Source organism: Microtus oregoni, unplaced genomic scaffold (assembly GCF_018167655.1).
Source record: "Microtus oregoni isolate MIOR12 unplaced genomic scaffold, Mior012 000017F_ref0000208, whole genome shotgun sequence".
In the NCBI taxonomy this organism is placed as follows: domain Eukaryota; kingdom Metazoa; phylum Chordata; class Mammalia; order Rodentia; family Cricetidae; genus Microtus; species Microtus oregoni.
This window is the reverse complement of record NW_024543076.1, coordinates 4,075,486-4,090,796: the sequence shown is the minus strand read 5'-3', so window position 1 is coordinate 4,090,796 and position 15,311 is coordinate 4,075,486. Positions and strand designations below refer to the sequence as shown.

The following is a 15,311-nucleotide window of genomic DNA, read 5'->3' as shown; positions in this document are numbered from 1 at the left end:
GAACTGCCATTCTTTTCTTTTAAAAAGCAGAACTGGAGCTGACTAAGAGGAGATTTAAATACAGATGTAAATAAGCATGGGGTTAATAGAGAGGTGCTTAGGAGAAGGAAAGAACACATCCAAGAGGATGGTGGGTTCTAAAGTTATATCTCAAAGATACTGAGAAGCTTAAATAAAACAATGGTGTGGCTTTTGATATGTGTTGCCAAAGACTATAGGTAAAATCCCGAGTTCAAAGGGGTAAGATTTTTGTTAAAGATTTATTTATTCATGTATTTTATGTGTATGAGTGCTCTGTCTTCATGCCCATCAGAAGAAGGAATCTGATCTCATTATAGATGGTTTTGAGCCACCATGTGGTTGCTGGGAATTGAACTCAGGTGTTGTAAGGAGGAACAGGCTGCTAGCTCAGCCCCAGAAATAACCACACAGAAATTGTATTAATTAAATCACTGCCTGGCTATTAGCTCTAGCCTCTTATTGGCTAACTCTCACATCTTGATTCAACCCATTTCTAATCTGTATGTCACCACGAGGTCATGGCTTACCGGGAGAGATTCTAACCTACGCCCAGAGATTCATGGCATCTGCCTATGGAGATCTCTGTGTGATCTTCTTTGGGGCTTGCCGGCTGTGGGGCGCTGGGCAGGACATAAACCCCAACTAGTAGGCCCATGTTTCAGAGTTCCCCCCAGGAACTCACGAGAGACCGTCCTTGCTGCAATCACACAAGGTTTATTAACAGGACAAGAACCAGTGCACTGGGGCCGAAACTCATTTCCCACGCAGGGGTAGAGAGTTCGACCCCGAGTAGCTGGGAGAAGGGGTATTTAAGGGAAGAAACCATCCAAAGGGGATAGGGAGGGCATCATTGGAAAATCTCAAAAATACCAGTGATCATTGAAAATTTCCAAAAATACCAGTGATAATCACTCTGTTTCTCAAGATTATAATCTAACTTTATCTTCAGCTAGTTCCTAAAACAGAGTCACTGAACCAGTTAATATAGATTTTTGATTCTTCTCTCCCTGCTTAGATTTTTTTCTGCTAGAGGGGGTCTGGAGTTATCCAGGTCTTTCAAATTCAAGGCTAGACTGAGCATTGTAGTGGGACACTGTCTTAAAAACTAACAAACAAGCAAATAACAACACAACCTCAATGGTTGCTGAAATATGAAAGATGTAACAATATACCAAAAAGAGTAAATATGACGCTTGATAAAAGCCATACGCAGAGCCTTACCTTTACCCATTCCCTGATCAGACCAGACATGTGACCCCCTTCTGTGCCACTTTCCTTAGCTCCCAAATTTGCCTTTCCATAATGTCTTGTGCTTTTCCTTCCTAGCAATTAACTATAACATTAATCGTTTTTTTCGAATTATTTCCCCTGTCAAATTCCTAATACTGTAACAAGACCTTTAAGTTTTTCCATTTTATCCAAACGTTCGAGCATAGCCGCACTCTTTCCTACAACCTTCTCCCTTTTGTTTTTCCAGCTTAAGTAATAATAGGCTCATTTTTCTAATAATGTAGAATGCTGACAACTTGGCTTCTAATATATTCAATAAAAGTTGGCAAAAAGACTTAGTCACGCTCATCTATCAGGGATGTTCTCAGTACCTAAACAATTGGTTATTTGTAAAGTTGCTCAGAGGGATTTTTCTGCTTTTATTTTTATGGGGTTTTGTTTGTTTCATTTTGATCGGGACAGTTCAGGCTGTCTTTGAATGCTCCATGTAGTCAAGAATGAACTTGAATTGAATTTTTCTGCCTCCTGAGTATTAAGGTCACAAACAGGTAGGCAAGCACATTTTAAAGGTGTGACCAGGGGAACCAATGCTGGAAGCGGCGAACAGTCTCGTAGTACCCAGCAAGAGCAGCAATGATTGGACTTTTGCAGTTCTTAAAGGTTCATAAGGGGTTAAAAAGGAGGAAGCCCCACAGTGTACACTTTACAACCTAAGGGTGGAGAAAAGCCCTGAGGTTACCTGTCACACTAGTGCAAGAGCCAGACACTCTCAAAAAAACCTTTTTCCACGCTGCGTTCCCAGGATCCCTCTCCGAAGTCACCTACCAAGCCTGTCACTTCTACTAACCCAGATAGGTTCCAGATCCGCTCTGCGCCACGTGCTACTACCAGGGCGTCACCCAGCGCGAGAAAAGAGGCGGCCCCAGTCGACCGCCCAAGGTGTCTTGGGAATTGTAGTTTCTTTTTCTGCCCTGCGAAAGTGAGTTCACACTTTTGCCCTGCAAGTATCATCTCTTTCGCTTATTTCAATAAGATAAAATATGCACCATAATTTTTTTTTTGGTTTTTCGAGACAGGGTTTCTCTGTGGTTTTGGTTCCTGTCCTGGAACTAGCTCTTGTAGACCAGGCTGGTCTCGAACTCATAGAGATCCGCCTGCCTCTGCCTCCCGAGTGCTGGGATTAAAGGCGTGCGCCACCACCGCCCGGCTGCACCATAATTTTTTAATCCGAGGTACTTTTCGAAGGAAAGCACGAAGAAAAAGGAACAGAACCATATTTAAAAGTTTACAGGCGGAGAACACAATGGGTTACCAGCCGCTACGCATGCGCTCGGAGGACTCGCGGGTTGGGCGGAAGGACAGCTCCCCAGAGCTCTGTTTTCCCCGGAAGTGCCTCCTGGCCTCTGGAGTCCGCGCGGACGCGGCTTCCTTACCTCATTTGTCCTCGCCCCTCCCCGTTCCTCTACGTGTTTCGGTTCCTGGTTGGTGCTTCCTGGTCGCAGCCGCGGCAGTGAGTATGTGTGTGACGGACCCCGAGCGATCCGCGACCGGGGACCCCCTGCCCCCCCTCCGCCTCGCCCGCGGGGCTGCGGAACTAACGTGTGCCCCTCTCTGGCCCTCGCCTCCCGCCTCCCGGTCCTTCGTGGCGCGGGGATGCGCTGCTAATGGCCTCTCAGCTGCGCTCTGCTCCACGCGGCTGAGCGATCGAGCTGGGCTTTCGCGGCTCCCTGACCCGAGACCCGTGCTCGGGAAAGGCAGGGCGGCGATGGCCTTGACGGGCACTTCTCTGTCTGCTTTAACCCCCGCCGCTGTCCTGGGGAAGCGGGTCACTCCGAAAGCGTGGCGGCCTGGCGCTCATGGGTGCGTCCGCTCCGGGGCCACTTTAAGCTTGTGCTGTCAAGTAACCGCCGTAGGAGTGAACCACAGAGAATCTGGGAACTGTGCCTCGTTCCTTCTATAGAACCCGTAGAGTCTGAGTATCTTTCCTATGATAACCCTTTCTTTACCCCTCACACCCCAACAGCAGACAGTTGTAGTCAACTTTAGGCGACAGCTACCTGACACTGGGAGCTCCGCGGTGGGGAGTTGGCAGGCCTGAGTTCCAGCCGTCACTGATGAGGTGCTGACGCTCAAAATACCTTTAGGCCAGAGTGTGATTTCAGGGTTGAATGTAGAAAAATTTCAGAGCCCTTTAGCCCATTTTATCTGAGCCTGGTTTCCCCAAGTCTAAAACCATCCTTAATTTAATGACTAGGCTCCTTTAAAAACCTCTTGATTTTGTTTTGAACAGTTGAACCTTAAATCCATCCGTGTCTATTTAAGACAGTGTTATGTTTTTGTTTTGTTTTGTTTTGTTTGTTTGTTTTTTTTTTCCGAGACAGGGTTTCTCTGTGGCTTTGGAGCCTGTCTTGGAACTAGCTCTGTAGACCAGGCTGGTCTCGAACTCACTGAGATCCGCCTGCCTCTGCCTCCCGAGTGCTGGGATTAAAGGCGTGCGGCACCACCGCCCTGCCAACAGTGTTATGTTTTGAGAACAGTTTAGTATTGCCTTTCAAGGCGACCAGAGGATGGGGAATGAACTGAGAGAGAATTGGAAGTGAAAATTGTATGATAGCTACAAGGTTACCAGTGCATGGGAAAAGGACAACAGCTAATAGGGAAAGGCATTGTTTCCAGATAGGGTCCTAAGGGTAGATTGAGCGTGCTTTTCTTCTACAGAGACGTGGCTGTTCTTTGATGTCGTGTATTGGGATTCTTTACCTCTTTTGATTGGAGGTCGTAGTAACATTTGAAAAATGGGCAGAAATTTTAACTCTTGGACTTGATTTTCTTTCTTTTGTCATTGTCAATAGCACACTTAGACTCTTGTCAACCTAAGTTGGGTACCCAGCTTCAGGTGGAGCACTGGCTTAGTGTGCCCATGATCCTGGATACCATCCCCAGCACCAAAAAATGAATAAAACCAAATTCTGGCTCTAAGTCTACTTGAGATGATCTGTGATATCCAGAAGGAAGATCTAAGCTTTGGAAGGAAATGACCAGTAGATAAACGTCTAAGGAGGAATAGTGGCTTTAAATTCTGAAAACTTACCCTTTGTTTAACTTAAAGAAGTTCAGTCACTGAGTCTACCCCTTTCTTTATTACAGTGAGTGGTTTAATGTCATTTCTTTAGATAATCTTTGTTCCCACTTTTCATATTTCATATTTTAAAATATGGCCAGTCTTCTGTAGTCACAGTACTTTGATAAAGTCTTTGTTTATTTACCTTTTGGGAATGGGGTGTAGAGGGTTGAGACAGAATCTCTTGTAGCCCAAGCTGACTTGGAATTTGCTAAATAGCCAAGACTTGCCTTGACATCCCGACCTTTCTGCCTCCATCTCCCAAGTGCTAGGATTACTTTGTGTCCCTGTCCACCAACACACAGAACTTTGATAAAGTTTTCTGAGTGTCAGTTTAGGAGGGTCTTAGATAGTACATTTGTAAGTTTAAATGTCTACTCCTAATTAAAATGTCTGTTTCAATGTTATTCCTGAAGGCAGTAAGTGGATATGTCAGATAAATTTAGGTGTTAGACCAGTGCACATATAGCAATATTTATTTGAATTTGTTTTTTTTAAATCTTAGTGATGCTTGGCTTAGAATCAAGAACATGTGAAGTGCCCTAGCGGTGCTCTTAACTGTCCAGCCTTGGGTAGGTCTCCTGTCCTAGGGTCTGTTTCTTCATATGTATAAAAGGGGCTGTGTTAACTAATCCAACAGGTACCTTCTAGATTTGAATGTTTGTCATAAACATGCTGTGTTACTAGTTAGGTATGTGTGGGAATCATAATGAACAAAGGCTACGAAAGTCTAAATCAAGGGATATGTGTGTGCACATATGTCTATATACATTATACTCATCTCTGAGTAGACTTTAAAAATCTAAGTGAATTGATTGTAATTAAAGTTGTAGCAAACCAAAACAGCTTGAGGCAAACCTTCACCCTGGCATCCACGAGCCACGTAAATAGAAGACAGCATGTTATGCCAGAACACAATTTTCAAGTACAGAAGGTACAAAATCCTCTTAACAGCCATAGGGGCTAAATTGTTAAATTCATTTTTCTACATTTCATGGAAAGAGATAAATCCTTAGACCCAAAGAAGTCAGTTTTTTATTATGGCTCTGTAGTTTATTTTTGGCATACATTCACAGGTGTGCCTATGGCTCTATTCTTAATCCCTTTCCTTTGGGACGGCTCCAAGAGTAGTACAAATTTGTAACTCTGTAATTTAGCTCTTTAATTTTTTCTGTGCTGCCCTGGAATTAGGTTTTATCTTAAGTTCACACTGGATCCTCAGGATGGATCCACTGAGGATTTTGAAGGAAGCATAATTCCTTTCACTTCTTTTAGAATTAATTTACCTATTAAATAAAAAGGAAAGAATTCATCTTTCATTTGAATTCCTCTGAGGCTAACATTTCAATATAAACCGATAAATGTCATAGCATTATTATTCAGACAACCACATTCAACTTGTGTGACAATAACAGCATAGCAACCTGAAAGACTACAAGGAAGGAACTGTATACTGTATCTTTAAAAGAAAAAAAGGTATTAATTTTGTTTTGTTCTCTCTCCCTCTTTTTTTTTTTTTTCTAAATAGGGTCTCACAGCTCAAACTTACCTTAGAATTTGCTTTGTAGCTGAGGATGACCTTGAATTTCTTATTCTCTTGCTTCCTTCTGGAAGTGCTGGAATTACACCAAAAATTAGTTCTTTATTTCTGGAAAACAACACCTAAACTAACATGAGTGGAATGCATTTTTTGCCTCTTAGATTCTTGGAGTCTGCTAGTTCTCTTAGCGAAGCAGATATAACATCTGATGTTCTGGCAGAGATTCAAACCTACGAAAACAGCCACTCTCTCTTAATTGTATCTGTGGAGCTGAAGGTGCGAGGAAGAAGAAGTTGGCAATGCTACTTTCTTCTAGGATGCTCCGGGTTCTTAGACAAGTGTTTCTACTTTCCCCAGAGCTATTATTTTGATCAACATTTTATTGGTAGATAATTGAAACATCTACTGTGTAGATTTTGTTTAGATGTTTTTCCAGGTAGGCTTTCTCTGTGTAACAGTCCCGGCTCCTGGAACTTGCATTGTGGAGCAGGCTGGCCTGGAACTCTCAGAGATCTGCCTGCCTCTGCCTCCCCAGTGCTTAAAAGTCATGCCCCACCACCGCCATTTACCATTTAGATTGTTGGCTAATGCTTTGGAATGGTTAAAGACAACTAAGAAGTTATCCTGTCACAATTTCTATATTCTTGGTATGTGTTAGACTTTTTTTTTGAGGCTAAAGAACAAGGGCTTAATGATAGAATTCATGCTTTCAAACATTTATAAACATCTCCAAATTCTAGCTGCTCTGCTTGGCTATTGTGTCCTATTGTTTAACAAAGTGCACAAGATCCCAATCCTCCTGGGATTCGTGATTTGTACTCCTGGGACATTTACATTGAATAAATGATTAGAAATGTGAATGTTTTATAAAATACTATGTATGCCTCTGAAGTAGGCCACTTAATTCCTTTTGGTGAGAAGTCCTGTTAAAGCAGAGCTGAAAGATACACAGGAAATTTTTTTTAGACATATTTCCAAAGCTACGATTTTTTTGTCTCAATTTTAGGTATTTACAAAATTTGTGTTTCAAATGCATTTTTACAATCAATATGGGACTATGTATGTTATCACAGTATTTTTTATACATTCTTTTGGCCAAAGATCTGAAGTCCATAGGATTGATAGTATCATTATTGTTAGTAGTGATAGTACTTTCAACATTGGGGATCAAACCTAGTGTTATTTCACATACTAAGCTTGCGGTTTACTGTTGAGCTACACTCATCTGTTTTTAAGTTGAGAATAAATACACTTGTAGTAGATGTGAAAAGGGTGGCCTGTTGTGATGTTTAGTATGCTAAGTCATACTTGAGGTAATATCCTTGTTGAGAAATTATACCTGGAAAGAGGCGATACAGAGTTCAAGGATAGAATGAAGACAGGTGGTTCTGTTCTGCCATGCTATTGTTCTCTTACAGCATGATAAATAAACTTACCTATTTCCTTGTAAAAATTTTTGCCAGGTGGTGGTATCACAAGTCATTAATCCCAGCACTCAGGCGTCAGAGGCAGGTGGATCTCTTGAGTTTGAGGCCAACCTGGTCTTCAGAATGAGTTCCAGGACAGCCAGGGCTACATAAAGAAACCCTGTCTCAGAAAAAAAAAAAAAAGAGGGAAAAAGAAAGAAAAGTTAATAGAGCACTTTAATTCTAGCACTCAGGTAGGAGGATCACTTTAAGACACCATTTAAAAAAGAAAGAAAAAAGAATGAAAAGGTCATCCCAAGGTGAATGGACGAGGAAGAGAGACTTTTTAGGAGTCTTAACTTTTTTTTCTTGTTTTGGTTTTTTGAGACAGGATTTTTTTTTCTGTAGCCTCGACTGTCCTAGAACTCACTCTGTAGACCAGGCTGGCCTGTAACTCACAGAGATACGCCTGCCTCTGCCTCCCGAGTGCTGGGATTAAAGATGTGCGCCACCATCGCCCAACTTGGGAGGTCTGAGTGTCATTCTAGTACAGCGTTCTCAACCTGTGCATTGTGATTCCTTTGGGGACTAAAACGACCCTTTCACAGGGGTCACCTATCAGATATTTATAATATGATTTATAACAGTAGCAAAATTATAGTTATGAACTAGCAAGGAAATGGTTGGGGGTTGCCACAACACAAAGAACTGTATTAAAGGGTTGCAGCATTAGGAAGGTTGAAGACCACCCTTCTAGAGGATGATAACAGGATTTATAAACATGGAAAAGTGATAGTCTTAGGAAAAATAAAAACATTTTAATATGCTAGGAAAAAGTGGTGGTCTTCAAAGTCAGCTCTGGGGTGATAGTAACTAACTACAAGATCGTAGCTTTTAAGTACCTTCTGGTATGACTCTCTTACAGCATTACAGCAACTGACTTTCCACAATGTTTGGCGGCTATGAGACTATAGAAGCATATGAAGATGATCTTTATCGTGACGATTCATCTAGTGAGATGAGTGTTGATAGTGAGGTGGAATTTCAGCTCTACAGCCAAGTCCATTATGCCCAGAGTCTGCATAATGCCGACAAGGAAAGAGGGTATGAGGAAAAGAACTGTGAGAATCCTGAAATACCAGGGATTCAACCAAATCAGAAGAACTTAATCGTTCTTTCAGATAGTGAAGTCATCCAGTTATCAGATACGTCGGAGGCCATCACATTATCTGATGAAGATAGTATTTATAGATGTGAAAGAAAAAATGTTAAAGTCCAAGCACAGGAAAAGAGCCAAAGTCCTGCTTCTCCTCATTCTAATACATTGGCTAAGAGACACAAGAGGGATAATGAGAAGCCTGAACTTGAAGAGAGATCAAGTGTGATCCGAGAGGTCATGATCATAGAGGTCAGTTCAGATGAGGAGGAAGAAAGTACCATTTCAGAGAATGAAAATGTGGAGAGCTGGATGCTGCTGGGCTGTGAGGAAGATGATAAAGACAACGACATCCTTCTCAATCTTGTGGGATGTGAAAGCGCTGGTGCTGAAGGTTAGTGTCAGACTGCTCTTCCTAGATAAAAGACCAGTAGGGTCTTTCTTTCTTTTATTTTTTTTAAGTTTTATTTATTCATGTATTTTATGTATATGAGTACTGTCTTCATGCACACCAGAAGAAAGAATCTGATCCCATTATAGGTGGTCATGAGTCATCATGTGGTTACTGGGAACTGAACCCAGGTCCTCTGGAAGAGCAGTCAAGTGCTCTTAACTGCTGAGCCATCTCTCCAGCCCCGGGTCTGATCCATTTCATTTCTCACTTTTTGGTCTTGTTTCTCATGAGATTCTCCTACCAGAGGCTACTCTAGTGGTGCTTTGTTCGAACATGATAAAGATCTGTTAGAGTATCAAGGAAGCTGCTTGAACTGTAAGCAAGTTCATAGCATTTCTTCATGTTTAACTCAAGTCATTCTGGACCAAAATCTTAGTTCTTTTCTCTGTTGACACAGGTGAGAGTACTTCATCTACTTGGCTTTGTGTTTTTATTTGGCCAACTCTGTTGGAACTGCCTCTGACTTGGTTTGCCTCTCCAGGAGTTAGCCAGATAACAAGTCCTGGAATGCCTAGTACTAGGATTAGTATTTCAGGAACTCCAGATCCAGTACGACACGAGGTAGCGTAGTAGATTGTAGGAGAAAATGCAAATTTGAAGCACCACATTCTTGAAGGTGAAAGTTGTGGTGTTTTTGCTCCCTTTGTCACGTGTAGTCTTCTGACTTAAAAGTTCCCTTCATTTTCCTCCCTATGTGCCTAAAGGTAAGTCTCTTACAGTTGATTTCTAAATGGTTTTATAATCTGCCCTGCATGTTAGTATTCTTGAGATGTCCTGTGACTCAGAGTATTTGGCTAGTATTTCAAGATTTAGTGCCTCCCTACTGTTTTCTGAGAAGATGATGGCATTCAATATAGATCATGCTTGGGTCCCAAAGAAGTGTCAAGACTTTTTTTCTGTTTTTAAGGAATCAGTTAGGCTTCCAATTTCTTAACTATTCAACCTTTTGTTGGGAAGTTGACTTGTATAGTTCTTAAAGAAATAGGGGCTGAGGATATAGCTTATTTATTATAGTACCCATCTGTCATGTGTCAAGGCCTAGGTTTGATCTCCAATACCTTGTAAACCAGTTGTGGTGATATCACCTGTAGTCCGAGGCCAGTCTCAAATACAAGAGACCTTGTCTTTAAAAAAAAAAAAAAGACAGCCAGTAGTTTGAACCTCAGAAGTTGAGAGCAAGAATAATAAAAAGAAAGGATAGTAGTTAAACAACAGAATCAATTGAAGTTCTGTCTGAACAAGGGAGAAATAATAACGTTTTTCCATAGAAGGGGAGAAACTTTTAGAAACTAAACCTGTTCGTTAGCTCAGGGAGGTTTTGTAAGATGAGATTGGCTGTTATATGTTATTAAAACTTACTGCTAAGTCTTCTAATATTTCTAGAGGTAGAGAAGAAAGGTATATGATTTACTTGGGACAGTACCGTGACTTGAGAATAGAGAAATGGGAGCGGACGGTATGGGACGATGAGTGCTATGGTAGTCGTCCTGATGGTTGGAAGATGCTATTTCTTTAAAGCCGCCGATGGAGTCTTCTGTGCCTGTAGTTGTAGTTTTTGTATCTGGTGATTGAGAAAATATGTATTAGTAAGCAGCTGCTGATATTCTCTTACAAGACTTAGTGCTTTCTAATCACAACACTGTACATTGGTTAATGCACATATGTGGAAGATAATCTTTATATGTGACTCGGTACCCAAGCTGTAATTAATTGTGTAACTCTATAGGAGTCTGACACTCAGAGATTAGAATTCTTTACGCTAGCACATCAACAATAAAAGAATAAAAATATTGCATAGAAGTAATGTTCAGGCCAGGAGGTGGTGGTTAACACCTTTAATCCTAGCACTTGGGAGGCAGAGACAAGCAAATCTCTGTGAGTTCAAGGGTAGTCTGATTTATAAGAGCTAGTTCCGGGACAGCTAAGGCTGTTACTTGGAGAAACTCTGTTTTGAAAAACAAAACGAAAACAAAACGAAAAGCTGAAGTAGTGTTCAATCAAATTTTCTTTAATATTTATTTATTTATTATGTATACAATCTTCTGTCTGTGTGTATGCCTGCAGGCCAGAAGAGGGCAGACCCCATTACAGATGGTTGTGGGCCACCATGTGGTTGCTGGGAATTGAACTCAGGACCTTTGGAAGAGCAGGCAATGCTCTTAACCTCTGAGCCGTCTCTCCAGCTCCTCAATCAAAATTTGAAAAATATGAACTTGTGAACTCACTTTGAAGGATTCCTTCTTTTTTGGGGGAAGGGGTGGTCTAAAGTGACAGAAACCCAATGATCCTCTCCGTAACTAGTTTCTTGTATTTCTTGCTGAGTATCTTGATTTGGTGCCTTATGTTATTTTAGCTTTAACATACTGAAGAGAAAGTTATAATTTTGTACCAGGTCTCTGCAGAGATGGTGAAGCTAAAGGGAGTGTAAAGATAATTTGTAAAAACATGAAGTAGGCATTGACTTTATGGAAGAACTTGAAACTGGGGAAGGGTGGCCCTGAGAAAGAGAAGTTGCTAAGGATATGGGCCTAAATAGAGGAAGTAGCTTAATGGTAGAAGATGGACACGATGTGGCACTGGAGTAGGAGTATAGTGTGGAGGCAGGGTTACCTTTTTCCTTTTGGATGATGAGGGAACCCAGTTAGAGAGAAGGTGTCCATAAGAGGGCATTAATAAAGACAGTTTGTTGTTTAAAAAGTTTTAATAGAGGAAAATGTTTATTTATTTATAAATTTTTACTTTTAAAAATTACATTTTTAGTTTTATCTCTATGTGTGTTTATGCATGCATAAGTTTGGGCATGTGAATGCCATGGCAATCTTGTGGAGACCAGAGGACAACTTAAAAGAGTTAGTTCTTTCTCTCCTTCCACCTTGTGGGTCCTGGGAATCTAACACAATTTACAGAGTGGTTGCTCACTAAGCTGCCTCGCCAGCCATCATTCATTAAAATTGTGTAAGTGTTGGGGCATAGAAAGTAAGGGTGGTGCTAATAGAACTAACTGTAGATTCTGAGAACCCTGAGAAAAACGGAATGAGTAAAATACAGAATGGCATGAATACGTGGAAGTGCACTTACTTTAAACGAGAGAGACAAATTGTTTATTTAACAGACAAATATAATAAGCTGAGTAATTTTGTAAAAATCTGAGCCATTGGAGTTAAGTCTCTCAAAATTCCAATTCTAATAATAGATGTTGTTGAAATTTTGTGTTCTATAGACAAATAGAATTAGTGAATTTGTACTAGTCCATAAGTATGGAAGACTATATAAATGCATATATTTAGTATTTTCCCTCTAGATATAATTTTACAGATAGTTCATAGGTGCCATAGATTTTTAGCAATCTCAGTATACATTTCTTTCTTTCATTAAGAACTTCTACATTTTTGTCCAAAGGAAGGGCTTTTACAAAATTTTCTCTTTAGCATGTTACAGTTGCCAGCATCACTATTCTTAAACTTTAGGACTGCTGTTAAATAAAATTAGGGAGATGTAACATAAACTTTGTGATGTCATGATAGCTGATCTGAGAACTGGAAGGGCTACTGAGTGACTGGGAGGCAGGTAACCTGCAGCACAGAGAAGCTGGACAAATGGATGATTCTTTTTTTTTTTTTTTTTTTTTTTTTTGTCTTTTTGAAACAGGGTTTCTCTGTGGTTTTGGAGCATGTCCTGGAACTAGCTCTTGTAGACCAGGCTGGTCTCGAACTCACAGAGATCCGCCTGCCTCTGCCTCCCGAGTGCTGGGATTAAAGGCGTGCGCCACCACCGCCCGGCTCAAATGGATGATTCTTACCAGCAAATAGAGAAAGATTGTGCAAGGTACTGCCAAACTGTTCAGAATGGCATACAGTTGGAAATTTAATGCAATGGTTATTTCTGGAATTTTCCATTTGATATTTTTGTAGATTGTAGTTGACCATGTATAACACCCTGTGGAGACCAAACCATGGACATAAGAAGACTACTGTGTTAGAAAAGGATGTCTGCTATTGGGAGAGAAGATGCACGAGAAGAAACAAGCATGTTTTCATTGGTGTAGTGAATGTCAAGCATTGTTGGCATAAGACAACTAAAGAATAGAGACAATAAATCCTTTGGGGATTATTTTTCTTGGATAGAAAATGACATTTAACTGTAGGAATAGTGGTTAATTCTTCCTTGTAGGTTTTTATTATGGATAAAATGTTGTCATGGATTCCATTGTCCTGTAAATCAGCTTTAACAATCATAGTTGTATAGATCTTAGAACTTCAGACTGATCTTTTTATGCCTGTAAGTCCATGGTTCTGCCATTATTTTGAAAGAGAACATAGATGTAATGTCATTTCACTCATACATACAGTATATGTTTCACTCGGTGAAGCATTCTGAACTGTAAAAGTTCTTTTTAAATTAATCATTGTCACACCCAAACAACTTGCCAATAACTGCTTGTCATCAAATATTAGTCAGATTTCACAAACTACATTTTTTCCCCTTAGAGTTAATTTTAATCCTAGATGATCTGTACATTATAGTTTGTAGCTGATTGTAATTTATAGCTCATCTTGATCTTCTATTTTCTCTTTGTAATGCAGTTATACCACTTGAACTATTTTCCCTCTAGAATTTTCTATTTGCATTTTTGTTTTATTTAATATATCTTATCATCTTGCCTATTGTGACTTATTATCCCTTTACTTACCTTATTACCTTGATACATAGGCTCTTCTGTTTCATTTTATTTTAATATATTTATTTTACATATTTTAAAAATACATATTTTTATATTATAGTATAATTACATTATTTCTCCCTTTTTCCCCTCCTTCCAACCCTCCCATGTTACCTACCACTTGCTCTCTTTCAAATTGGTGCCTTCTTTTTTCTTAATTGTGTGTGTGTGTTGGTATCCCTAAATATATAAATACAGTCTGCTTAGTCCATATAATGTTACTTATATGTATGTTTTCAGGGTGACCATTGGACAGCCAAGTGGTGTGGTCTTCCCTGTGGAAGGCTATTTCTCCCACTCTTAGCGTTCCTTAGTTGCCAGTAGTTCTTAGTTCTTTGTTAAGGTTGAGGCCTCCTGGCCACCTCACCCTCCCACCCCACTCCGCCACTTTAGTGTTTTCCTTATTTAGCTTATGTGTAGGCAGTCTTGTTGATGAGACTTCATGAGTGAGTGTAGCTTCTGACATTTCTAGGAGAGACGGTCTCACAGTAAATTTCCTAATCCTCTGGCTCTTACAATCTTCCCACCTCTCCTTCTAAAGATCTTGAAGCTTTAGGTACAGGAGTCAAGTTAAAGATGTCTCCATTGGGATCCTCTCCACAACTCTGTATTTTCATTGTTGTGGTTTTCTGTAATGGTCTCTGTTGTGAAGAGATGTTTCCTTGATGAGGGCTAAGAACTACATTTATTTATGGGTATAAGGATAAGTTATGTAAAGTGTAGCTGGATTGTGCTAGATAAGATTAGCTTTTTAAAATTTAACTTTGTCTTATATAAATATTTTTTAGTTTCCAAATTCAAACCTATTTAGATAGACTATCTTTTAAGTCCATCCTGTTGCTGCTCTTGCTCTTATGGATGCAGATTAAGAAAAAAAAACAATGCTTTGTCATGTTAAAGTAAAAACAAACAAACAAAAATACACACACATCTCATGGTGTTCTCTCTTTCCCTTTGTTAAATAATTAGGACACACTATGACACTTACTACCTTTTTTTCTTCTTTTAATAATATATACTGAAATTGAATTTCTTTTTATTTTTTGAAATTGAATTTCTATTGCCAAGTAAAGATGTTTCTCATAGGACTGAATTATTTTTGTATCTCTTATGGCACACAATGATCATGTTTTCTGAATATAGGTAAAGAATAACTTCAGATAGTCGGTGAATATTAGTAAACTTGTTACACTATTAAAATGAATTTTAAACAGTGAATAATCGTGCAATTCCAACTGAAGAATGGTTTAGTCCCATTCTTTCTTTAATGTCTCTTTCTCATTTCATAATTTTGAAGGATTTAACAAAAATTTACAAGGCCCAGGAATTAGAAAATACCCTTTGAAGAATGAAGAATATGGCCTTTTAAAGTTGGAAGCCATATTAGTTTCTTGGTCTAGAGGTTCTGTGTTAATTCTTAGTATGCCCAGTTTGACCCATGTAGTAGACACAAAAGAAAGTCCTAAGTGAGTTTAAATGCATATATATTTCTGCCTTTGCTACTAGTGTTTTTGTTTTTTCATAATTATTTGAAGTTGAAATGAAGTCATGGCTCAGTTGATGTGAAATTGTGGATTTTGAAACTGAGTTACATTTATGGCTTTGAAAACTTAGGGTAATAAGTATTTTGATTATTTTTGTGTCAGATTTCACTTTCCCCTCC

The 15,311-nt window shown here is 39.7% G+C and overlaps 1 protein-coding gene across 4 annotated transcripts in view; it reads left to right on the top strand.

The window, feature by feature from the left end:
- Positions 1-2,654: 2,654 nt before the first annotated feature.
- Positions 2,655-15,311, top strand: part of Zcchc7 (zinc finger CCHC-type containing 7) — a 168,687-nt gene continuing 156,030 nt past the window's right edge. For 2 of the 4 annotated variants that reach the window (XM_041667401.1, XM_041667398.1), the window contains exons 1-2: positions 2,665-2,761; positions 8,244-8,868. In XM_041667401.1, coding sequence (XP_041523335.1) covers positions 8,268-8,868 — 601 coding nt within the window. In that variant the 5' untranslated portion in view covers positions 2,665-2,761; positions 8,244-8,267. Of the gene's footprint in view, positions 2,766-3,297; positions 3,371-8,243; positions 8,869-15,311 lie in introns of those variants that run through there. The other 2 variants (XM_041667399.1, XM_041667400.1) reach the window with 2 other exon arrangements.